Source organism: Hippopotamus amphibius, chromosome 16 (assembly GCF_030028045.1).
Source record: "Hippopotamus amphibius kiboko isolate mHipAmp2 chromosome 16, mHipAmp2.hap2, whole genome shotgun sequence".
NCBI lineage: Eukaryota > Metazoa > Chordata > Mammalia > Artiodactyla > Hippopotamidae > Hippopotamus > Hippopotamus amphibius.
The window spans coordinates 30,280,515-30,305,318 of NC_080201.1; the positions used below are offsets into that span (position 1 = coordinate 30,280,515).

Sequence of the window (24,804 nt, forward strand, 5' to 3'; positions counted from 1 at the left end):
ATTTTCTTACATACTCTGGAGGGCTGTTGTTCATTAGGCCTAAGAGGTTGAACAGCTTATTGAACTGTGGATATATGCTCAATAAAGGTAAATTTCTTCTGCAATTGGTTTTCTCCACTAAGCAACACAGAAGTCTTGAATAGAAGTTCTGAAGAATAGATATAAGAAAGATCTATGACTATATTCAATATACTGTGATAAACCATAATGGAAAAGAATATGAAAAAAATGTATATATATATACAATTATATATACACAATGTATGTATATATATATATACATTATACAAAAAAATGTGTATATATATATAACTGAATCCCTTTGGTATACAGCAGAAATTAACACAACATTGTAAGTCAACTATACTTCAATTAAAATAAATTAAAAAAGAAATGATCTATGGACACTGAAGATACAGCCATAGGTAGTATGATTAGAAATATTCTTTTGAATTTATTTTGAGGCATCCAACTTTTATCCATATTACCGAGCCCTATGCATAACACAGGTCAAGCATTACAGCTTATTTTTCAGACGGAAAAAGAGAAATGTAAAAGACCCGTAATATTACCACTATTCACAAATAAAGGTAATATTCTGGCCACCTAATTTTCATTAACAGTTTTATATGACTGGCTTTGACTGACAAAAGAATGTTAAAGCAGACTCAATAATCAACCACAAGAGAAATTATACATAAGTTTTCATCCTAGTAATGTGAAGGAAAAAAGGTAGCAGGTAAATTATTCTGAGAGATTTTGTTATTGCACTAATAATACATTTTTAAGGTTCCAAATTCAGAATAATAAAATTTAGAACTGGAAGGAGTCTTAGAAATCATCCATTCAACTTTTTCATTTTTACCAATGGAAAATATTGAGACATAAGTTTTACTTGAGGTCACAAAACTCACTGTTGCCATAACGACAATTAACATTTAGGTAATCTGATTCCCAATCATTCAAATTAAAGCAAAAATAAGTTGATAAAACATATTTAAAAACAGATAATAAAAAAGTATACAGCAAAAAACCATACCTTTAATTTTTCAAATTCAAATCAGTTCCTTTGTAAAAAATTATCCTCAGGAAGAGTATTATTATTCAAATTCAGTAAATTCTCAGTTATACAGGAGAGTCAGGGAAGAGATATACTGTCTACCTCAATGTTCTTATTAACAACATATTTCTACCCATCTGTGTAATTGTATTACCAATTTTCTAGGAATTAAGTTGTTTTAATCCGCTTAGCATTAAAAATAGACATTTAAAAAAAGTAATTCTGAAAACACTTCAAGATCAATAGGTATATTAAATATCAGTGCCCTGAAGGCACCTCTGCAAATATTTTTTAAGGGCCTACTATGGGTTAGTTGTGCAATATTACTGATGAAATTTCTGATTGAAGTTGGTATATAAATCAACTTTTAAAAACACATGCATCATTATTCAAAAAATATTTCAAAAGTGACCTTTAAGATGATATACAGAGTCTGAATGTTTTTGGACATTTGCTGGTCTTAGGTACAGAACACACAGTTCTTTTTCTTGCTGTTACAGGTTATAGAAGTCAGTGTATTATATTAAGACTAAGGTGTTTTTCAAAACCACATAGCATGTTTTGAAATTTTAAAATGTAGATATATAATTTCACATTTAAACAAAATCATTATTTTCAACTTACTACACTGATTGTATTGCTTTTAGAAATTTAAAAATGAGATGGAGTTATATGAATCAAAGTCCTTCATCTTAGGCTATCAGTAGTCTTCCACGTAGGAAAGGCAAAATTAAAAAAAAATTATCAGGCGAATACTCCCTCTTACACTGAAAACGTGCCTTTAAAACATCGACTGAAAAAAAAAACCATTGGATGGAAACTAAGAAATTCAATCAGCTGTTAAGCTATTGGTTCTACACAATGCCAAAGGTTTGGTTACTTGGAAAAATCCAGACTTTGGACTAAATTTTCTGGGATCCACTTGAGTGCCTGGGGTGACCTGTACAAATTTGATACAAACTCAGAAAAGAACAAAAGAGAAACTTAGGTAACTTCAGGATGTTTGCCCTGTGCATGCAGGAAGAGAATCATAAAAGTAGGTAAGCCCTTAACCTTAAGAGCAAGAGAAATACTTAGTACCACCCCTTGTGTGAGATAATTATCTTAACTGTCATAAAACATTTAAAATGAAGTGAGGGGAGAAAAGTGGGGCTACATTTTCTGTTCCCCAACCATGATGTAGTACGGTTAAATTTTAAACTTTATATTCTGAGAACTTAAAAGGCATCTTGGCAGCTTTTCCCTTTCCTGGCCATATTACTACACCCATGCCTAACATATTAGGGGCCTTATTCTAAAATAGGGATCCTGATATTAATGTGTGGTTGCTGGCAGCAGCCTCATTCTTATATAACCACACCTGGTTTAAGTAGCTCCCCAGACCAAGTTTAAATTACAAGTCCCTTGAGGAAAGCGGACGTGACCCCTGTGCTTGGCTCAATTCAGAATTACACGCATGTGGTATTTCATAATATTATACGATGGTGATGATGGTGTACACAGAGGCCAAATGCCAACCTCTCCTAATTTCACTGGGGATTTCTAACAGACAGCTGAGGGCTGTTAACAGGCCAGTTACATCACTGCAAGAGTTATAACTTTCCTCTAAATGAGTCAAAAAGGAAGGATTTATCTTCAAACTCAGGATGATCCCCTAAAGTAGATTGGGAGAGAGGGAATGCATTAAAAAGCAGAGAAGCAGGAAGGGTAGAAACCAATTAAATAGGCAGATGAACAGAGCACTTGCAAACGCGGCCTCTCTAGCTGAGTCCACTGGTCGAGAATTCTGGATTCTGTTTGCCCCGTTATCACCACCTGAATCAAAACGAAAAAGCCAAACCAAGGGCCATTCACAAGAAAGGCACAACTATCCCTGCTTTTTGGATGGCAGTTTCTCCATACTCCTATCTTCTTTCTCTTGGACTCCAGCAACACTGACCCCTGCGGGGCCTCAGTTTTCAGCGGAGACTAATATGAAAAATACGGTGAGACAGCCTAACCTTAAAGCTGTGGCTATCAACCTTGGTTGTTCATTAGAGTCACTTGGGGAGCTTTAAAAACATACTCATCTCTGAGCCCCACCTCTAAAGATTTTTACTTAACTCATGTGGAGTGGGATTCAGCTAAAGAGCTCTTGCTGTGATTCTAAATTGCAGTCAAGACTGAGAACCACTGCAATAAAGACTCAGCAACATTTATATATATTTATATATCTCTTTATTGCTTTAGATGCCAAATAACTGATTATGATTTGTGTACATTTTCTTTTTTTTCTTTATTTTCTTTTTCCTGTCTGCAGTTTTCAAACGAATGAAAGAATATTCCTTGCTCCCAGGCAGGGCAAGACATGACAAGAGCTGGCTAACATTAGCTGGGTGTGCCTGATTTTGTGTGAAGTACATGTAAGAGTGAACACTTTGATTCATCAAGGCAAGCAAAGACTCATTTCAACCATGAGTACACCCTTTCATTCCCCAATGTCCTGGTCCTCTTTACAATTACATGAAAACAAAACTGTTACATGCTTATTTTACTAGAGAAACAGGACTAAAGAATTCTAGATTTTAGATAGTTGTTCTACCATTAAAAAAGAAATACTACCTTTTGTAGAGACACAGATGTAGAGAACAAACATATGGACACCAAGTGGGGAAAGCGGGGAGGGTTGGGGGGGAAAGAATTGGGAGATTGGGATACCAAATTGTATGTTCTAAATATATGCAGTTTTTTGTATGTTAACTGTATCTCAATAAAAGTTCTAAAAAATAAAAAAATAGATTTCTACTCAAAAAAAAAAAGAAATACTACCTTTTATAAAACTGCTTAATTTCACACTTCTGAACCTGTTTCTATACAGTTAAATAGGTTTCCGGGAAAACACTTAAAAAAAAAAATGTAATGTAAAGACCAGATGTGAATTAAGAGAAAAACAGGTTTTGAACTTCCTGCCTCCTCACCTTTTTAATGGAAAAAAATATCTCCTGAGAGCTTTCTTGATTTATTCCAGGATTTTTTTCAAAATGTCATTCTTAACAATAACAACAATTTTGCTCTCTTTGGAATTCATTCACCAAATAAGCAATGACCTATTAAAATCTACTCCATGATAGCCTGCCCTGCACCAACAACCCCCATCACATATATAAGTCCATATAAATCCCGAATCTCAAAAACCCGACATACAAACCACTCAGAACATTTTTCATAAAAAATCTGCTTTAATTAAGCAGTAAAGGGCAGCACAAGTTCAGAAATGGGTCGGGTTGTGAAAGAACTCAGCAGGAAATGACAGCTTCGGATGGGGTATCTGCAACCATGCAGGGAGCATGGCTAAGTTTCCAGCAGTTCTGTTCTCCAGTGGGGGGCAGGGAGGGGTGTCCTGACTTAGTGCCCACTTCAGGAATACATAGTCAGCTGCAGCCATTCTTGGATGGACACCTGAATCAGGCCATCCGCATCTCTATCCAGGGATTTGAAGGCACGAAACATGGCATCCAGGCGAACCAGGCAGCTGATGAAGTTGTTAAAATCCATACTTCCATCCTCATCGGCATATCGGTGGACAATCATTTGGTAAAGTTGTTCATTTAGCTGGAAGCCTGCTACCTGCAGAGCCCCCCGCAGCTGAGAACTTCCCAGAGACCCGGAATGGTCCCTGTCAAATTGCTTATAAACACACTGCCATTTCTTGATGTTGTTCCAGAGATACTTAAATTCTTCAAAGCCCAGCTTTCCAGTTGCGTCACTGTCCATGACAGACACGATGCTCCGGCAGGTGTCAAGACTGAAGCCATCAGACTTCAGATCCGTGTGTTTAGACAGGACTTTGTTGAGAATATTCATTAGGTCAGTGGCACCCACCTCCATGTCTGGTCCAGCTAGCTGTGCAAACTGTTGCCGAAACCGCCTAACTTCCTCACTTTCGTTGGCCTCCACGTTGGTGAAATGCTGCTGAGTGGGTGGCGGTTCCGGGGTATACTGAGCAGCTGCAGCCTCACTGATAAAATTCACAATTCCTCCAACTATCCCTCCAATATTTCCTCCTCCTCCTCTTCTCTGACCGCCTCCTCCAAGAAGGTTTCCAAGAGCTTGTCCAAGACCTTGATCTGCTCCTTCCAATAGAGCCTTTGCAAGAAACATGCTTTCGGTTTACCAAGCAAGGGTAAAAGCTGCTCAAATCTTGGAGGTGGTATGAGAGAGATGAAATGGAGTCTAAGTAGTTTACTTGTGGAAGAACTGGCTTTCCTGTACTTGCTTGCACTGCACCACACCCTGGGGTGTGATGCCTTGCCTCCTACTGTAGTTGCCTGAATTCCACTAGGTCCTAGCACCTGCCATTTTTCAGAGGGCCTCAATAAAATACTCCTAAGCTGTAGTATGTCTGACAAATTAGAAGAAATCATATTGTTAAGTGTAATGTATTAAACTATACATTTATATATGCTATTTATTATTTTTTTAGTTCTCTTTCTCAGCACGTGAAAGATGACGTGGGTTTTCCTAACAGGAGAAGGTAAATAACTCAAGGATATCAAGAATTTTTCTAAGGGATATTTATTGTTAGGGTACAGCTGAAGAATTCTTGGGCACTGGAAAAATATTTACCTAATTCTCTTCCTTTAGCAAAGACCTGCAGCATCCAATGTTCTTAAGAAACTCGGAATTGTCAGCTTCCTCATTTGTAACTTAAGGGGATTAGACTAGATGTCTTCTAAGATATCTGCCAGGCCTAAAAGACTTTCAGCCTATGAACTATACAGCCCCAACACCTAATAAGTATGAAAACAATGGACCACGTCTATTGTAAATCAAAAAGACTCTGACTTTGGGTGTCATAATATGATAATCAGAGCATGGCCTTATCATTAAAGAAACTTGATTACAATCAAAAAAAAAAAAAAAGAAAAGAAAAACTCGGAAGGAGGATTTTTAAAATGTAGGATTCCCAGGTCCCATCCTCAGAGATTCTGATTCTGTATAGTCTGCTGTCAGGTTCATGATCTACATTTCTGGAATCTTTTGGAAGTGTAACATTCACATAGAAAATTGTACAATCACAAATGTATAGATCAAAGAATTTCACAAATGGTATACACCCATGTCATAACACCCAGATCAAGAAATAGAACATCACTAGGACCTCTGAAGCCTCTTCCTGCCTTTCCAGTTACTCTCCTCTTCCAAGTGTAACCATTATCCCAACATCTAACACCACAGATTCATTTTTGAACCTTAAATAAATGGTATCATACAGCATATACTTTTTTGTGTATCGTTTTTAAATTTCTAATTAAAATTTTTTTTTAAATTGTGGTAAAATACATATAACATAAAGTTTACCATCTTAACCATTTTGAAGTGTACAGTTCAGTGGCATTAATTACATTCACATTGCTGTGCAACCATTATCACCATCCATCTCCAGAAATTTTTTCTTCTTGCAAAACTAAAACTCTGTCCCCATTAAACAGTCCCTTCTCCACCTAGGCCCTGGCAACCACCATTCTACTTCATGTCTGTATGAATTTAACTGTTCTAGGTATCTCATATAAATGGTATCATACAGTATTTGTCCTTTTGTGACTAATTTCACTTAGCATAATATCTTCAAGTTTCGTCCATGTTGTATCATGTGTTAGAACTTATTTCCCCTTTTAAAGTTAAATAATATTCCATTGTATGTATATAACATTTTGTTTATCCATTCATCCACTGGTGGATGCTTGGGTTGCTTCCACATTTTGGCTTTTATGAATAATGCTGCTATGAACCTGGGTGTGCAAATATTTCTTCAAGTCCCTACTAACAAATCTTTTGGATATATACCCAGAAGCAGAACTGCTAGATCAAATGGTAATTCTGTTTTTAATTTTTTGAAGAACCACCATACTATTTTCTACAGTGGCTACACTATTTTACATTCCCACTAACAGTGTACAACCATTCCAATTTTTCCATAGCCTTGCCAACACTTGTTTTCTGGGTGTTTTTTTGTTTGTTTGTTTTTGATAATAGCCATCCTAATGCATGTGAGATGATATCTTGTGGTCTTAATTTGCATTTCCCTAATGATTAGTGACGTTGAGCATCTTTTCATATACCTGTTGGTCACTTGTATATCTTCTTCGGAGACATGTCTATTCAAGTCCTTTGCCCATTTTTTGATTGGGTTGTTTGCTTTTTTGTTGTTATTTTGTAGTTCTATCTACATTCTGGATATTAACCCCTTATTAGTTATGTGATGTACAAATATTTTCTTCCATTCCATGAGTTGCCTTTCCACTCTATTGATAGTGTCCTTCAACGCATAAAAGTTTTTAATTTTGATGTAGTCCAATTTATCTAATTTTTCTTTTATTGCTTGTGCATATCCAAAAAATCAACAAGAAATCCAGTGTCACAAAGCTTTCCTCTATGTTTTTGTCTAAGACAAAACATAATAGTTTTAGCTGTTATGTTTAGGCCTTTGATCCATTTTGGGTTAATTTTTACATATGGCATAAAGTAAGCGTCCAATTCATTCTTTTGCATATGGTTATCATTTCTTTTCTTGCCTAAGTGTTTTGGCTAGGACTTCCAGTACTACGCTGAATAAATGTAGAGAAAGCAGGCATAGGTGGGTTCTTATTACGTTGAGGTACTTTCCTTCTATTCCTATTAAGTGTTTTTATCTGAAAGGATGTTGAATTTTGTCAAATGCTTTTTCTGTATCAATTGAGATAACCATGTTATCTCCCCCTTCATTCTGTTAATGTGGTTTATTACATGGATTGATTTTCATATTGAACCACGCATGCATTCAAGGAATAAATCCCACTTAGTCATGATGTAAAGTCCTCTTAATGTGCTGTTGAATTGTTTGCTAGTATTTTGATAAGATTTTTGCATCAATATTCATGTGGGACATTGGTCTGTAGTTTTCTTTTCACATACGTTGACCCTTAAACAATACGGGTTTGAACTATGTGGGTCCATTTCTACTAAGATTTTTTTCAATAAATACATACTACAGTACTACACCATCTGAGGTTGGTTGAATCTGTGGATGCAGAACTATGGATACAACAGACCGACTGTAAAATTATACGCAGATTTTTGACTGCACAGGGGTTGGTTCCCCTAACCCCTGTGTTAAGGGTCACCAGTAGTATCTTTTTCTGACCTTGGTATCAGGATAATGTTGGCCTCATAGAATGAGTTGGGATGTATTCCTTCCTCTTCAATTTTTGGGGAAAGATTGAGAAAGACTGGTGTTAACTCTTCTTTAAACATTTGGTAAAATTCTCTAGTGAAGCCATCTGGTCCTGGGATTTTCTTTGTTGGGAGGTTTTCAAAAAATTACTCATTCAATATCCTTAATAGTTAGGTCTGTTCATATTTTCTATTTGTTCATGATTCAGTCTTGGTAGGTTGTACATTTCTAGGAATTTGTCCATTACATCTAGGTTATCCAATCTGTTGGCATAGAGTTGCTCATAGTACTTTTTTTATAATACTTTTTATTTCTATGAAATTGGAAATACTGTCCTCTCTTTTCTGATATTGTGTGTCTGGATTTTCTTTGCTCAAAATTATATTTGTGAGATTTTATATTTTTAATAAGTATCTTCAGAAGTCAGTCTATGACAGATAGTCCCTGACAGATTGACAGATAGTCAGTCTATGACAGATAATACTTTGAGAAATCTCACCCTTGATACTAGGTAGAGTCTTCCTTCAGAAGTCTCTGAAGTTCTATCAGTAAACTCAGGGAAAAGCAGCCAGGACATAATAACTAAATCATATCACTCAGCATTTTGGACCTTAATTTCAATCTGCAAAATGATTATAATAGTATCTCCCCTGCATACTTCATAATGATTAATTTCATTTATGTTTCGGGACCTGGACTCAATGTTTAGGAGGACTGCTGTCCTCAAGGATCAAAGAGACCCACAAAAATTTAGTTGTTGTTACTATAATCTGAGTCTATTTTCACAATTTCTACCATTAATACTGAACTATTACATTTGTATATAATATTCTTTGGTATACAGATCTCATAGAATTCCCCTGAAAGACACAAAAGCACTCAAAATAAGGAAAGAAAAACTCAGAGAAGTTAAGCTATTTATAAAAGGTCACAAAGCTAACATATTGTACTTTATCAAACCAGTATGGGTGCCCAAAAGGGGAACAATAAGTTCTGCTGAGGCAAAGGGAAGGAGAACATTCACTTACAGAAGAGATAATGTGTAGGCCTGACTATAGGCTAAGTCAGAGTTCTCCAAATAGACAGAGAGATATATATATATGAAGGGGTGGTATAGTGAAAAGATAGAGGAACTAAAGGATGTGTGGTATTCAAGAGACAGTGAATATAGCAATGCGATGAGAGTTTATTGCTGAGAATGGTGGGAGGTAAAGGCAGCTCAATAGAATAGAATGAAATTGGAAATGACTCTGAACTGCCACGCAACAGAGTCCATCTCACAGGTTACTGTGTAAACTACTAAGGCTTGAATGTGAAGTCAAAAGGAGATTAAATGTAAAATTACTTTATAAACTGTATAATTCTAGAATTGAATAGTGATTATTCTAGCTATTATTAGGGAGAGAATAGTAGCTGGGGGACAGTGCTCTGTGTAGGACATGAGGGCAATGTCTCCTACAACACCTGGTGGTTTGTGTAAAACTCTCCTCAATTGGTTTTAGGGCACAATGACTCCAATAACTGGTCTCATGGGCACCATGAAATGGTTTCTGTAAACACCAAAGGCCAAATGTCTTCTTTTACAACACTGAAGAAGCACCACAAAAGGACTGTCTTCCCTTTAGGGGATCACAAGGGGCCATCTGGCCTCAGACAGATTTAAATCCATTCATATAAGCTTCTCTCTGAGGACATTACATGGGCTTTGTTTTTATAATATTGCAAATTAACTTGACAGCATCCATTGTCATATAAAATGTGCCTCCTTATGCCCATCTGAAGTGTTTTTCGCTGAAGTTTAAATCCAATTCCTCTCATTTATTTTCTGTGAAGATGGAGAGCATTTGGCTAACAGTTTCTCATAAGCCATCGTAGAATAAAAGACTGTTATCAGATTAACAAGCCTTTTCTTCTCTGGACTATTTAATCCCCTAAGGCTATTTATTAGAACATTAATAGGAACTTTGGTCGCTGTCTGGGGGGACTCTACTATCCAGATTTGGAGAAAAAGAGTAAAGGAAGAGGCCTTATTCAATGGAAAATTTAACCTCAACTTGAGGGGGAAGGGTTTTTGAACTTAAAAAGTTAACAGTGACACAAGAATGCTATTAACGCCACTATTCATAATAGTTCCAAAGTAGAAACAACCTAAATATCCACTAACAGATGAATGAATAAACAAAATGTGATACATTCATACAATGGAGTACTATTTGGCAATAAAAAGGGATGAATTATTAATATATGCAATGACATAGATGGACCTCAAAAACTTATAAGTGATAGAAGCCAGGCATGAGACTGTAGATCATATGATTCCCTTATATGAAATGTCCAGAAAAGGCAAACTATACAGACAGAAACTCTCTAGTCTAGTCTTTATTTTAGACCAGGACTAGAATAACACAGGAGGACTTACAACTCTACAGTGGTTGCCTAGGGCTGGGAGACAGGTAGGTGACAGGAATTAACAGTTAATGACACAAGGTATCATAATGGGGTGATGGAAAAACTCTAAAACAGATTTATGGTGCTGGTTGCACAATTTGGTAAATTTACTAAAAAAATCACTGAATGGTATGCTTGAAATGGCTAAATGCTATGAAGTGTAAAATATGCCTCAAGAAAGTTATTTTTAAAAAATCCACAGACAGCTTGTAGTAAAAAGAATGCCGAACTAGATGTTCTGGTCCCAGTCCTGCAATTAACCAGCTCTGTAGCCTTGAGCATGCAACTTCCTCTTCTGGGCTGGAAGCTTTCTGCAAAATGAGGAAGATGGGCAATGTGACACTAAATATCCTTTCAGCTCTAGAATTCTGTGAGTCTAGATCTTCATGTGCCCTAAAGTGGTGACAGCAGCTTCATTCTTACTCTTCATTCAGTTTCCTTCTCAAGCCCAAGTATTTTTATGTTACATATGAATTTAATTTAATCTTTTCTTGGGTCTGGTTCTACAACTTTTAAAGACATACTTACCCTTATCCTCGCTTTGACGTACTGTCTGGTTTTCAAAAGTATTCCAGTAACCTATCAAGTATATTGCTCCTCCAGACAGAATTCCAAGGTGGAGGGAACTGGAGCAGGTCTAGAATAACACAGAAGGACACACAGCTCCCACTTTCAGTGACGCCGTTCACCTAACTGTAACATGATCTACACCAGACCTTCCTAATTTATTGATGAGAATGTCATGTTGGATGAAATCAAAAGCCTTTGTAGAATCCATATAGATAATATCTACTTCTTCTTCTTTATCATCGTGGACTGTCACTCCGACATAGGCGGAAATTAAATTGGTCTGACACAATTTGCTCTTTACAAAGCCCTGTTCTTTACCTCATTATGCTCTTGGAGGAGGCCAGTAATTGCTCACTTGCTCCAATAAAAACGTTAAGCTTTAATCGATGCCTTCTCCTTTCTGTTTCCTCTAAGTGTCTCCTAGGTAGACTTGCATTGAGAAGCCAAAAAGAAAGCGTATAATCCCCATGCTTAAAAGCATATTTATAGTGTAAGAACACTCAGGGAGGGAAAATATTACACTGGACTACATGGGGGAGTTAAGTCACCCTGGGAATTGAAGAGGGAAATGGTCAGACATATAGTACCATCAAACTTTCAGGACAACTGGTACAACTGGATAGAAATGTTCATCTAGCCCACTCGGAAAGTTATAGCCTTCTTCTGTTACTTATATCATATAAGCTTTAGAGTATATTTCATATAACAAATCCTGACTAATTGAGATTGGAATCAAGATGAGTTCTCTTCACATGAGCTATGAAATAATAAAGTACACATCAAACCTGAACCAGAAATTTAAAGGTTAGAAGAAAGGGGAAAGGGTGGGTGGAAGATGGATAAATTAGGAGCTTGGGATTAACAGATATACACTACTAGATATAAAATAGGTAAACAACAAGGTCCTACTGTGTAGCACTGGGAACTATATTCAATATCTTATAATAACCTATAATGGAAAAGAATCTGAAAAAGAATAAATACAACTGAATCACTTTGCTGTATACCAGAAACACAACATTGTAAATCAACTATATAATTCAATTTTTTAAAAAAAGTATAGAAGACTTCACTGTTTGTTGCAACTACTCATCTCTGGCACTGTATTATGAAAGTGGCCACAGACAGTACGCAAACAAATGGGCATGGCTGTGTCCCAATAAAGCTTTACTTACAAAATAGGGGTCAGACTGGATCTGGTCCATCAGCTATAGCTTGCTGTCACATACTATATTTCCTAACCTGATGAAAATAAAGCATGCTGGGGGCTTCCCTGGTGGTGCAGTGGTTAAGAATTCGCCTGCCAATGCAGGGGACACGGGTTCGAGCCCTGGTTCAGGAAGATCCCACATGGTGTCGAGCCACTAAGCCCGTGTGCCTCAACTACTGAGCCTGGGCTCTAGAGCCCTCGAGCCACAACTACTGAGCCCATGTGCCACAACTACTGAAGCCCGCACTCCTAGAGCCTGTGCTCCGCAACAAGAGAAGCCACCGCAATGAGAAGCCTGTGTACTGTGAAGAGCAGTCCCCACTCTCTGCAACTACAGAAAGCCCACATGCAGCAACAAAGAACTGATGCAGCTAATAAATAAAAAATAAATAAAAATAAAATAAAATAAAGCACACGGGTAAAGGTTAAGGGCTGGACTGAAGGATTGCAGTCAGGGCTTATAGCCACCATCGTTCCACATCTGATTTAAAGGGGGTCATTCTAAATCTTTATTCTCACAAAATCTGTCTACTTATTATTGACATCCTCTCCATTTTGAACTAGTGGTATATCTCATCTTCACAGACGAGTGAGACTGATTTCTAATCACTCAGCTATAGCCTGGCACGAGCTCACTCTTTTTTTTACCAAAACCATTATGCACACACAGACCACAGGCTAAGAAAATTTAGACAGATGGTTACTATTTCCATTCTATGAAAAATGTGAAAACTGTCATGATTTTTCCCATTTTGGCCTTCTAACTCGTACTTAGTTCTTCTGGCATTACTGTGTACTTTGTTTAAATATTAGACAGGAAAGGTGTGTGTATACTTTAGCACTTTGACTACCCAGCATTGTTTTGGCTATTGTAAACTTCTGGAGGTCTTTTATTACTGTTTCGCATTGTGTGGAATGAATGCGTTTCTTTATCCTGAGTTCTTCCTGTCTGCCCTGTTCTTGGCATTAGTTCAAGTGTTAAATCATGAGCCAATAATAACAAGCATCCTTGCCTGCCCTTCCCTGTGGGAAAAGTAGGGTGCTGTATTATGCAGATTTTCATGCTGAGAATTAGGACAGGGCACTTATGTGGCTTAAGTGACTGGAAATAAACAGAGAAATCTTTCTGAGTGAGGTGGATTAACTTTTTTATTCAGTTGTACAAATTGTACTGAAAGTTTAGGATCAAATGTCCTACAAAGTCAAAAACATTTAGTATCTGGCTCTTTGCTGAAAAAAGGCTGCTGACCCCTGAAATATAGCTTTGCTACCAGCGAATATACACACTGTTAGGTGATGTGTGCCAGATGGAACATCACACCATATGTATCATGAGATGTAGTGTAGACGAGATATGACTTGCCACTAGTAAGAGGTAAGAGGCAGATAACATGGCATATTGTCAAACTAGCAACAAAGATGACGTGTGCTGAAATATTTGAGGACTTTGTCTCATAGGTATATAAGATACTGCTGGCAGGGCAGCACACAGCTCTGCTCAAAAACAGCGTTGAAGAATGAATGAAATAAAGTGATGCTGTGTGTATGTTGTTATAACTGAAAAAAATGACTGTGTTATAATTATTTCTGACTTAGCCAGTGTTGTTTCTCAGTCCCATTAAGTGTATTTAAATCCTTTCAAGAGTGCTGGCAGAAAATCTAGTCTTGAGAACTGAATTATGAAGGTAAAAAATATTAAGAAGCCACTGTTTTAAACTACTGTCTCTGCTTTCAACTCTAACTCATGTGGACTTTTGACTAATCCCAATCAGCCTCTGATCCAGAGAGTACAGTGTATATTTGGGGAAATAAAGAAGTTGAATGAAACCTAAAGATGAAAAGGGTCTTTTTTCTTTTTTTCTTCCAAAGAGATGAGACATCTCCAAAAAAAATTATCCTAAACTAGTGAGCTATGCTATGCTTTGGATCATGAATGCCACATTTCTGTTGGACCTTTAAATCATTTGCCATCACATATCCAACAACCTAAAAGAACACATTGGGCTGTCAGAAGGAACTGAACAGACAGCACATCTTTTTTAGGACAGACAGACGAAAACCACTATGAAGTTTTCGCAGACTAGCCAGGACTGTATGTGAGAAGAAGGAGTAAGGGAACGTGGAAAGATATTCAGGTCTCTCCCCTTCCCCAAAATACCAACCACAACTGCACCAGACTTTGAGAGAGATTGAGAGAAGAAAAGAAGGAAGGGGAAAAGGAGAATAAAGTGGGAGAGGCGCATGGGAGGAGGCCTCTGCCCTGCAAAAATTTATAGCTACTGAAAGAGCAAGAGGAAGTCCCCACCCTCTTTCCCACCCTTCTTCCTCCCCCACCCCTCATAAGCATTGAGTTTAGCAAGATAAGCTACTCAGAGAGAAACAAACTATGACTTTACTGAACTTCTTTGTCTTTCCCATGGAACATTTCCCAGCTAAATCCCTTGAAGAGAGCATGGAAGTGGGGATCATAATTCAGCTTCTCAAAACAAAGCAAATCTTCACAGGCACAGACATGTAGGTATGTTAAAAACAAAAAACGGAAAGAGAGAAAGACAGAGATCAGAGAGAAGAGAAAAGGAAGAAGGAAAGAAAGGTCAAATGCATTAGTCGTTAATTCTCCAGATTATGGTCTCTACCTTCCAGTATGTTGGAGATCAAAAGTATTTTAAAGACCAACTCATGGTCTATATCTAAAGCCAAGTTTATACACTATACAAAGAAATGAAGAAAACTCACAGTTATAATTGATATGTGAGCCGACGGAAGCAGTCTGTGCAGAAATGTGATTGACCACATTGGCCACAAAGGCTCACCAGTTTCCAAACTGCTTGGAGACTATTGTATTCTCTAGTTCAGAGTGAGTCAATCTGGCTAACTAGGGTTTATTGTAATCCTTGGTTTATACTCCCTTCCTCACTCCCAAATCTTCCCATATATTCCAGTGCTGTAGAAACAATGGGGCCACTGGCAGGTATCATCAGTCATTAAAACACAGAACTGGTATCATAACAATCCTGTTACTGCTGTTATGACAGTTTGACTCCTGAAAGACAGTGCAACCTCTATAGAGATTATTTTTAACCTTGATTAAAAATCCTGACGAGCATAAAGTCTATGATGTGCTTTGAACTTCTCTCTTGGTCCCTATTTCATGTCATTTCCCATTTCCCCATCTCCTGTCCTTATCTGTATGTCCCTTCCATATTCCTTCCTGTCACCAAGTTCATATTTACAGAAACTTTATTTAAAACTGCTTGCATGGTTTCCAGAGCCATACTGAAAGATGCTATATAAATCTCACAGAAATACTAGTAACGGTACAAGTGAAAAGTGCCTCTATTTTCCCAACTTGCACTGTTACATTCAACAATTTACCTCTCCTTTTCCCTAAATCTTCATTATACTTTATAGTAGCAGCATTGCAGCGACACATTACCATTTCATGGACAAGGTAAGATTATTTGTATGCTGCAGCAAGCCCAGAAGAGAGGCCTGTGTATTCCATATGGAAGAAGGTTGCTTACCTGCAGCATGTTAAAGAATAGTTCATTTAAGAGATCACAGAATAAGGCACAGGAATGTTAGTGAGCTCTGGGTAGGATGAGAAAAACAAAAACAAAAACAAAAAAAACCCAACTCTGTCCTGGTTTCTGCCATCAAGCTATCATTTCCTTGCAAAATACCTTTTCCCAGTGATTGCTAGAAACCTGGGATTTCTGGTGCCAGCCAGGATGGAATGAGCCCAGTTTAGCCTATCTCTCCTTCCCACTAAAATTACAAAATTTACTGATCAAAATACAAAAAGCACTACCTCTGGACAAAACACCATGGCCGGCGGAACTTGAAAAACAACCAGAGAGGCCTGAAGGCAGCAGAATGAAATTATTAAATTGTTGAAATGAAAAATTCTATACAGAATTCTTTATATGTACAACCAAAATATCCCTCAGGAATGAATGAAAAATAAAAAGATCACAATCCTAAGTATTTACCCAAGTGAAAGGAAAACCTACATTCACCCCAAAACCTATACGTGAATGCTCAGGATAGTTATATTCATAACTGCCCCAAGTTGGAAACAAACCAAATGTTCCTCAACTGGGGAATGGATACACTAAGTACGGTATATCCACACATTGGAATACCACTCGGCAATAAAACGGGACAAATGACTGATACATGCAACAACGTGGCTGAATCTCAGATGCATTATGCTGAGTGAAAGAAGCCAGACTCAAAAGGATACACTAAATGATTCCATTTGTACAGCATCTGGAAAAGGCAAACCTATAGGGATGGAGTGATTGCCAGTGGTTAAAGGTGAGGGAAGGGCCTGACTACAAAAGCATAACTACAGGGGATTTTTTTTTTTTTTTGCAATTGTTGTATATCTTGAATGTGGTGGTAGTCACATGCCTCTGTGCATTTGTTAGAACTCACAAAACTGTAATAAAAAAAGTGAACCTTACTGTCAATTTTATATATTAAAAAAACAAATTACAAAAGGGAGAACTTGAAATCTTGATGCATTTTCCTAAGGAAACTTTTGACAATTCAATTATCTAACTCCATGTAAGTACATATTCATAAGCAGAAAACTGAATCCCCAATATAAGGACAAACAGTAAAGCTTTAACTGAAAACTTTGTTACAAATAAATTAAAACGTATTTGGTCTTCGGATGTTTTGGGGGAAGTCCAGAAACCTTCATAATAGAATAGTACCACCTATCATCAGCATATGATTTGACATAAATTTAAAAATTCTTGCTAGTTATGTAAACCTTTCCGATTCTGTACACAAATATGGTTATATGGACATGATATTTATTTCTGACCTGGTGTTTAAAATAAATAGACACTATCATAACTGTTGCCACACACATACACACAATTATTATTATATTACTATTATTATTGCTGCTACTACTACTATTAAGGGGAAGAAAACAAAATCATGCAATTAAACTATGGGCTCAGTCTTGCTTCTTCTAACAGTGACCTAGCAAATTTCTCTAGCGCCTGCCATACTGATTTATAGTTTGTGGGGACTGGCAAAATAAAACTGCTGAAGATTAAACTTTAACTTACCCTGTCAAAGAGTGCAAAAAGTTGTCTCAAGACATCTGAAACAGGCAACTTCAAATACTCTGCAAATTCTTCAATTCCGATTCTTCCTCCTTTCGAAGAACTTGCAATAGCAGCATATTCATCCAAATGCTTACGTATCCCATCCCAATCTAATCTAAACAAACAGAGTTATGAAGACATGTTATTAGCCCTTTACAATCCACATGGACATTTTGTGAGTGCTGTTTTATCTGTCTGAGGGAAAAATATTTTTAGTGTTACATTTGAAAAGGAGAATAAAATGAATATCTTAAAGCACATATTGAACATAACTACAGGCTTCTAATTTTTTAATATTAGCATAACTAATTATCCCAAATATCTGAGGGAAAGAAAAATAATTGAGAAGAGGAGCAATGTGGTAGGGTAATAAATGACTCATGAGAAGAAAATAAGAACTAGTAAGTCAATAATACTTACTGAGTTGTTTAAAAAAAATACAATTCTTGCTTTCAGGGAGCTTTCCGGCTGATAATGAACTCACATTTCACAAAATGTTGTGATGGGGGATTCATTAGACTATGCACACATCCTCCAATATTAGTTATAAAACACTTTTAAAACACTGGAGAATATACTGTAGCTTACATCACATCCTGTAGAATTAAATAGGTGACAACACATTCTTCTACATCCAATTTCAGTGACTATCTAAATTTTTCAAATCTATAGGAATATTGTAAAAATATAACATTAACACATCATCTAGAAGATATAAATAATATTTGCTACATCAGTTATCAAAAAATATTTTTAATATTGAACTTTAATACAGTAACTGGTTCTGCAGCTCCCTCCTAGAGAGGATGCCAAGGTCTACTGAAACCTTAATAAATTCTGCAGATCCCTGACAGGGCTGAAAACAATGAACTGTAATCTGAGAAGATGTGGGAGTTACACCTTCATACTAGAAAGTTCAAAGGGAATGTCCTAAATGGTTTAAACTAGGTCATAAAATCACAAAGGAATGTTTTTGCCTTAAAAAAAAAAAATTATGTACCCAGAAGGAAAAGGTTGATCTACAGAAGTATTTAAAATTCAATGATGGTCAGGATTGCTACTCTAAGGGTCAATTCCTATTTTACATGAGAAGTTCTGACCACCTCATGCCAGTACCATATAATTATGCCATCTTTCTTATAAGAAGGTGGCAGGACTGACTAACTACTCTGAGCCATTTCTGAGTAGGGAGGCAGATCTGTGCTGACCTATGTTTACTATCTCTTGTTCTCCTCCCATGACCAACACACATTTCTGAGTTAGCTGTTCTTGAAAAAACAAAACTAGATGAACTAAATGGGAGATACAGTCACATCCCTGGCTTTCTTTTCTTTTTTTTAAAATTTATTTATTTATTTATATATTTATTTATTTATTTTATTGGCTGTGTTGGGTCTTTGTTGCTGCACACGGGCTTTCTCTAGCTGTGGCGAGCGGCGGCTACTCTTCATTGTGGTGCGCAGGCTTCTCATTGCCGTGACTTCTCTTGTTGTAGAGCATGGGCTCTAGGCGCATGGGCTTCAGTAGTTGTGGCACATGGGCTCAACAGTTGTGGCTCACAGGCTCTAGAGCACAGGCTCAATTGTTGTGGCGCACGGGCTTAGTTGCTGCGCGGCATGTGGTATCTTCCTGGGGCAGGGATCAAACCCATGTCCCCTACATTGGCAGGCAGATTCTTACCCACTGCGCCACCTAGGAAGTTCCACGTCTCTGGCTTTCTTAATAAATACCACATAGGTTCTAGAGCTGAGCATTAATGAGAAAATAAGCATACAGGATTTCAGATCTCTTTTGGACAACTTTAGGAAAGTGCGGTAATTTTAAAATACGCTTACTTCAATTTCCGACTGATTTTGGTAAATTCCACCAACCCAGCTTCCATAGGCAGTGTTAGCTGTCCTGCTGAAATCATCAATCGGCAGTCTTCATAGGTGTGATCTGTTACTGGAATTCTCAGAGCTCTAAAATATTATAAAGCAAACAAATTCAACTTTTTAAAAAAGGTGATGATTTTTCATTAGGCCTGAACTGGTCAACAAACGACAGTAAATGGAAAAGTATTTACTGCTTTTTGAACCAGTGGCTTTGGCTTATTATTGCCAAAGAGACATATTTTTCTATTTCACAGACTTACTGCGGAGTTAACCTCCTTATGTCTGTGTGCTTCTGCCAGCTAGTCATTTTGTTTTGTGTTTTGACTACAAAGATAATAATAGTTGACCTCAGTCCATGGAAGGTGATGAGAAGACTTAGGTTCAAGTTCTATGGAGTCTTTTACCAGCTGTGGACTTTCTGGCACTTAACCTAAGCCTCACTTTTCTCATCTGCACATAAGAATAATCACTTCCTCCACAGGGTTATTGTAAGGACCAACTAAAAATGCCTGTGGAAGTGCCATTTAAACAGATAAATGGCACATGTGCATATTATAAGTGAACAGTCTATACAAATCGCTAGCTATCTGTGTTTTTTCATCTCTTAAGACTGAAGATCACCTTCTTGCTATACAGCAATCTTCAAAATATACTGAAGAGAACTGATAACAAGCTCATATTTCTTCCAAACCTAAACATCCTCCATCCTCAAAGGAGTGCACAACCCTGACTACCTCCCTCCTGCTCAGAGATCTACTAATAGTGAACCAGATTTGGAAAAAAAAAAGATATTAACAAAAACTTGAAAAAAATGCTCTAGTGACAAGAAGAAAGCCTGTGTAGTATATAAAATAATTTCCTACAGATCCCTCTTGGCTAATTTTTATTCAGACACATTCAGTGACAATCATAAAATTATGTCATCAACTGTTATTTGATTTTTTTTTCAGTTTATTGTTTTATTTCCATTCACGATCACACAGATATACACACATTCCACGAATCAAAACTTATTGACAATTGTGCTTTATCAAATTTTCTGTTAACAAATAAATATTCAATATTTCACTTAAACATTGACAAATGTGTCTTTATTATGTTTTTCTCTTTTATTGTTTAAAACTATAGTATTTTTTTGGGGGGGGGGTACACCAAGTTCAATCATCTGTTTTTGTACACATATCCCCATATTCCCTCCCTCCCTCAACCCCCCCCCACCCTCCCTCGAGTCCCCCCCACCCTCCCCATCCCAGTCCTCTAAGGCATATTCCAACCTCGAGTTGGACTCCCTTTGTTATACAACAACTTCCCATTGGCTATTTATTTAACAGTTGGTACTATATATATGTCTGTGCTACTCTCTCGCTTTGTCTCAGCTTCCCCTTCACCCCCAACCCCCAAACCTCAAGTTCTCCAGTCCATTCTCTGCATCTGCGTCCTTGTTCTTGTCACTGAGTTCATCAGTACCATTTTTAGATTCCGTATATGTGAGTTAGCATACAATATTTGTCTTTCTCTTTCTGACTTACTTCACTCTGTATGACAGACTCTAGGTCTATCCACCTCATGACATATAGCTCCATCTCATCCCTTTTTATAGCTGAGTAATATTCCATTGTATATATATGCCACATCTTCTTTACCCATTCATTTGTTGATGGGCATTTCGGTTGCTTCCATGTCCTGTCTATTGTAAACAGTGCTGCAATAAACATTATGGTACATGTTTCTTTTGGGATTATGGTTTTCTTTGGGTATATGCCCAGTAGTGGGATTACTGGATCATATGGTAGTTCTATTTGTAGTTTTTTAAGGAACCTCCAAATTGTTTTCCATAGTGGCTGTACCAACTTACAGTCCCACCAACTGTGCAGGAGAGTTCCCTTTTCTCCACACCCTCTCCAACATTTGTTGTTTCCAGATTTTGTGATGATGGCCATTCTGATTGGTGTGAGGTGATAGCTCATTGTGGCTTTGACTTGCATTTCTCTGATGATTAGTGATGTTGAGCATCTTTTCATGTGTTTGTTGGCCATCTGTATGTCTTCTTTGGAGAAATGTCTATTTAGGTCTTCCGCCCATTTATTTGATTTTTTTGAATCACTAAGAACATTCAATTTTCAATGAATGCAATATGAATAAACATGTTTTCCTACCTGCAACTAAGCTGTTTTTGATTAATAATTATTTGGGTGTAAGAACATGTAAGGAAAATAAAAATTGAAAACACTTCAGAAATTATAACAATAAACAGTAGAACAAAATACTTAAGAGCTTGGGCTTTGGTAACAGGAAGTATGGATTTGAATCCCAGCCCAGAGACTCTCACTACCTGCCATGACCTTGGACAAACCACTTAGCCCTTAGAGCCTCCATTTCCTCACTTGCCTCAGAGCTGCTGTGAAGATTATATTAGGTAACATAAGCAAATGGCCTAGCACAGTACTTGGTAAGTATTTATTGGTGGTCGACCACCACTACGTACCTGGACTTTGCTCCTCACTGTTTTCAAATGCTTTTAACGTATACTTTCCTACTTGACTCTCATAATAACCAAAACCATGAGAAAGGCCAGGCAAGGATTAGAATTCCTACTTTACACATGAGGAAAGGCGCCTTGGAGGAGACTTGTCCAAAGTTGTACAGCTAATGGAGGTCTTTCTTATTTGTTATCCAAGGCCCTTCTACCTCCACACCTCCAAATCCAGGAAAAGGCTGTTTAAACAAATCCTTCCTCTGTTTTTAGGCACATTTTGGGAAGTCAAAATATCTGATATAAACTCTCTTAGCTCCTAATACTTATCTTCCTTTCTAACTTTTGGGCATAAGCTAGTATGAAAACATAAGGGAAGCGGGAAGAAAACAATATCAAAGCAGATTTTGTAGCTGCTCTAGAAATTAGATAAATCAAGTACATGTAGGGACACATAGTAACAAAACTTTTTCAGTCAAACACTTAAACATTTATTCTTTTTTGAAAATAGTTAATCTCCTGTGAAATATTAATATATATAATATACATATAATATATATAATCTTGCTTATAATGTCAAATTCAGCTATGAAGCTAAATTCAGAGTTCTCATTGCATTTTTACTAAGAGAATAAATAGTGCTGGCTTATTAGCTCCAAACTAACTGCTGAGCATGATTGAGGGAGGTGATGCTTGGGGAAAGGGTGCATACCTGGAGGGCTCTGAGGCTGCCTGGGTGGTGGGGATAGCATAACACACTCTTTCATTACAGGAGGAGAGGTGATTTATCTAATCAGAAGAGTGGCCAGCTAAAACTCCCTTAAGTGCAGGAAAATACTTGCCTTATGTTTTGCAGTTTCTAAGTCCTAAATTTATAGCCATCCTCTTAATGAGGGGGACTTTTCCCTTTTTCTTTGCATCTACTGCATTCCCTTGCAAACTGTCTCCCCTTTGGTGCTATAATCATTAATGCCTTTAAAACACTCTGTCTCCGGTCTCCGTGGCTATATGGAGTGTCAGGGGATAGAAGATGGGTCACAGCAGGAACCACTCAGACACATCATTAGCTTTGTCTGAAAGCCATAGGCCAACTTGGGAGAATCCACCCTTTGGAAGTCGCTGGCTGGTTTCTTCTGGTTCATGTACCCTCCCTGTTCCCCTTCTGGCAAAGACATGTCTCCATTAGTTTGGGGCTACATCTGGGAAAATACTTATAGATTGTCTTACTGACCACATTCCTGGGCACACTACTTTTCCTTACCAAAATGACTTGGGGAATGAGGGCCTCAGAAGGGAAAAAATGAAAACTTCAAACTATGTTAAATGTTGTTTACCAATAATTTAAAAACTATTTACTGATTATAATCACATATAGATACTTACTCTGCCATTACATTCCGGACTCTACTGGCAAAAAGGACAGGATCACATTTTTCTTCCTCATTTGGTACTTGAACAGGCATAAACTGAAATGCAAATGTAACTTTTCATTACAATTGTGAGGCCTAAGACCTTAAATGCTAAATAAATTAATTTATAAGCTATCATTATATGAAATAACCTGCTTTTCTAGCACACAGGTTATATGATAGAATGTAGAGGACACTGTGCTTGGACTCAGGAAATCTGAATCCAAGCTCTGGGTCTTTCTGTGTGTTAACTAGTATGACCTTTAACTTTTCTGAACTGTCTCCTCAAATCTAAAAAGAGGGCTATGATCACCCAAGTCCCTGGTTGTGGTGAGGGTAAAATGAGCCAATGTCTAGAATTCTGGAAGTTGTAAAGCTGAAACTACTCAGATCTTATTCTCAAAACTGCATTTTCTCCCACCCACCTTTGTGTGAAAATGTTATTAGCAGTAGTACTTTGTCTTTTGTACTGTATCTTCTCTATCCATTCCTAAATCAGCCATGTTTATCACTTGATCAAACTTCATGTTTTATCATTTCTTCTGCTTATTTTTTAACCCTTATATTGGCTTTCTACCTTTTGCCTAACACCATGTTTTGCTTTATCACTTTAAATTTTACTTTCCTTTCTCCACTTGATATTCTGTGATACCTCACTTGTACTGTCCTTATTTTTAGTTTTAGTTTTCTAACGTTAACAAGGTTTCAGTGCTGTATTTAAGTCATGGTACATTTTGGAACACCTACTATATACCAGGCAAGATGAACAGGACTCTAACTCCTGCTCCAAAGAAGATCTGTATTTTCATAGGATAGACTGACACAACACACACTATCATTACCCCTAATGATAGGGTTTAAAAGCTTAACTAACTTACTTTAAGTTATACTGGTCACATGACCAAGATTCAGCCCAACGCCTGTCAGATTTTAAAACCCCTGTTTTCTCCATTAAGCCATACTTCCTGGAGTACAAGCACAAGGGATAGGAAATGATTAATTTGGTCAGGGGGCTGGGAAAAGCAACCAAAGAGGTTTTACAGAAGAGCTAATACTTGATCTTGACTTTTTAAGGATAAACATGATCTTGCCAATAGCTACTGTTTATTAACTATGAACCAGGCACCATGCTAGGTGTTTTATATGTGTTATTTCATTTCACTAATCCTCCCCAATTCTAGTCATAAGGAATTGGGGTTCACAAAGACTAAATGCCTTGCTTAAGATTTCATGGCTCATTTCCATTCAACAAATGCTGCTGAGGCACATGTCATACACCAGGCACCGCACTAAGCCTTGAACACATGACAAGGAAGTTCTGTCCCCAAGGAGCTCTCCATGCAGCGGGAGAGAAATGTATGATACAGCGAGCTAAGTCCATCAATAAGGGCTACCATTCTTTAAGCAGCTATTGTGTGCTGGGTACTTTATATAAGCTA

At 37.3% G+C, this 24,804-nt stretch overlaps 2 protein-coding genes across 3 annotated transcripts in view; both read right to left on the minus strand.

The window, feature by feature from the left end:
• Window positions 1-24,804, minus strand: part of LPCAT2 (lysophosphatidylcholine acyltransferase 2) — a 60,935-nt gene that overhangs the window by 10,486 nt on the left and 25,645 nt on the right. The window contains exons 9-11 of one of the 2 annotated variants that reach the window (XM_057712068.1): window positions 23,340-23,422; window positions 19,445-19,570; window positions 17,571-17,724 (exon numbers count right to left, since the gene is read on the minus strand). In XM_057712068.1, the coding sequence (XP_057568051.1) occupies window positions 17,571-17,724; window positions 19,445-19,570; window positions 23,340-23,422 (363 nt within the window). Of the gene's footprint in view, window positions 1-17,570; window positions 17,725-19,444; window positions 19,571-20,809; window positions 21,587-23,339; window positions 23,423-24,804 lie in introns of those variants that run through there. The other variant, XM_057712069.1, reaches the window with a different exon arrangement.
• On the minus strand, window positions 4,259-5,300 carry CAPNS2 (calpain small subunit 2). The gene has a single exon (XM_057712070.1). The coding sequence runs from the start codon at window positions 5,198-5,200 to the stop codon at window positions 4,457-4,459; it is 744 nt and encodes a 247-aa protein (XP_057568053.1). The 5' UTR covers window positions 5,201-5,300; the 3' UTR covers window positions 4,259-4,456.

What these genes read in the sequence shown, in the direction of transcription:
- CAPNS2 (XM_057712070.1), bottom strand. Translation starts at nt 5,200, where the DNA reads ATGTTTCTTGCAAAGGCTCTATTGGAAGGAGCAGATCAAGGTCTTGGA.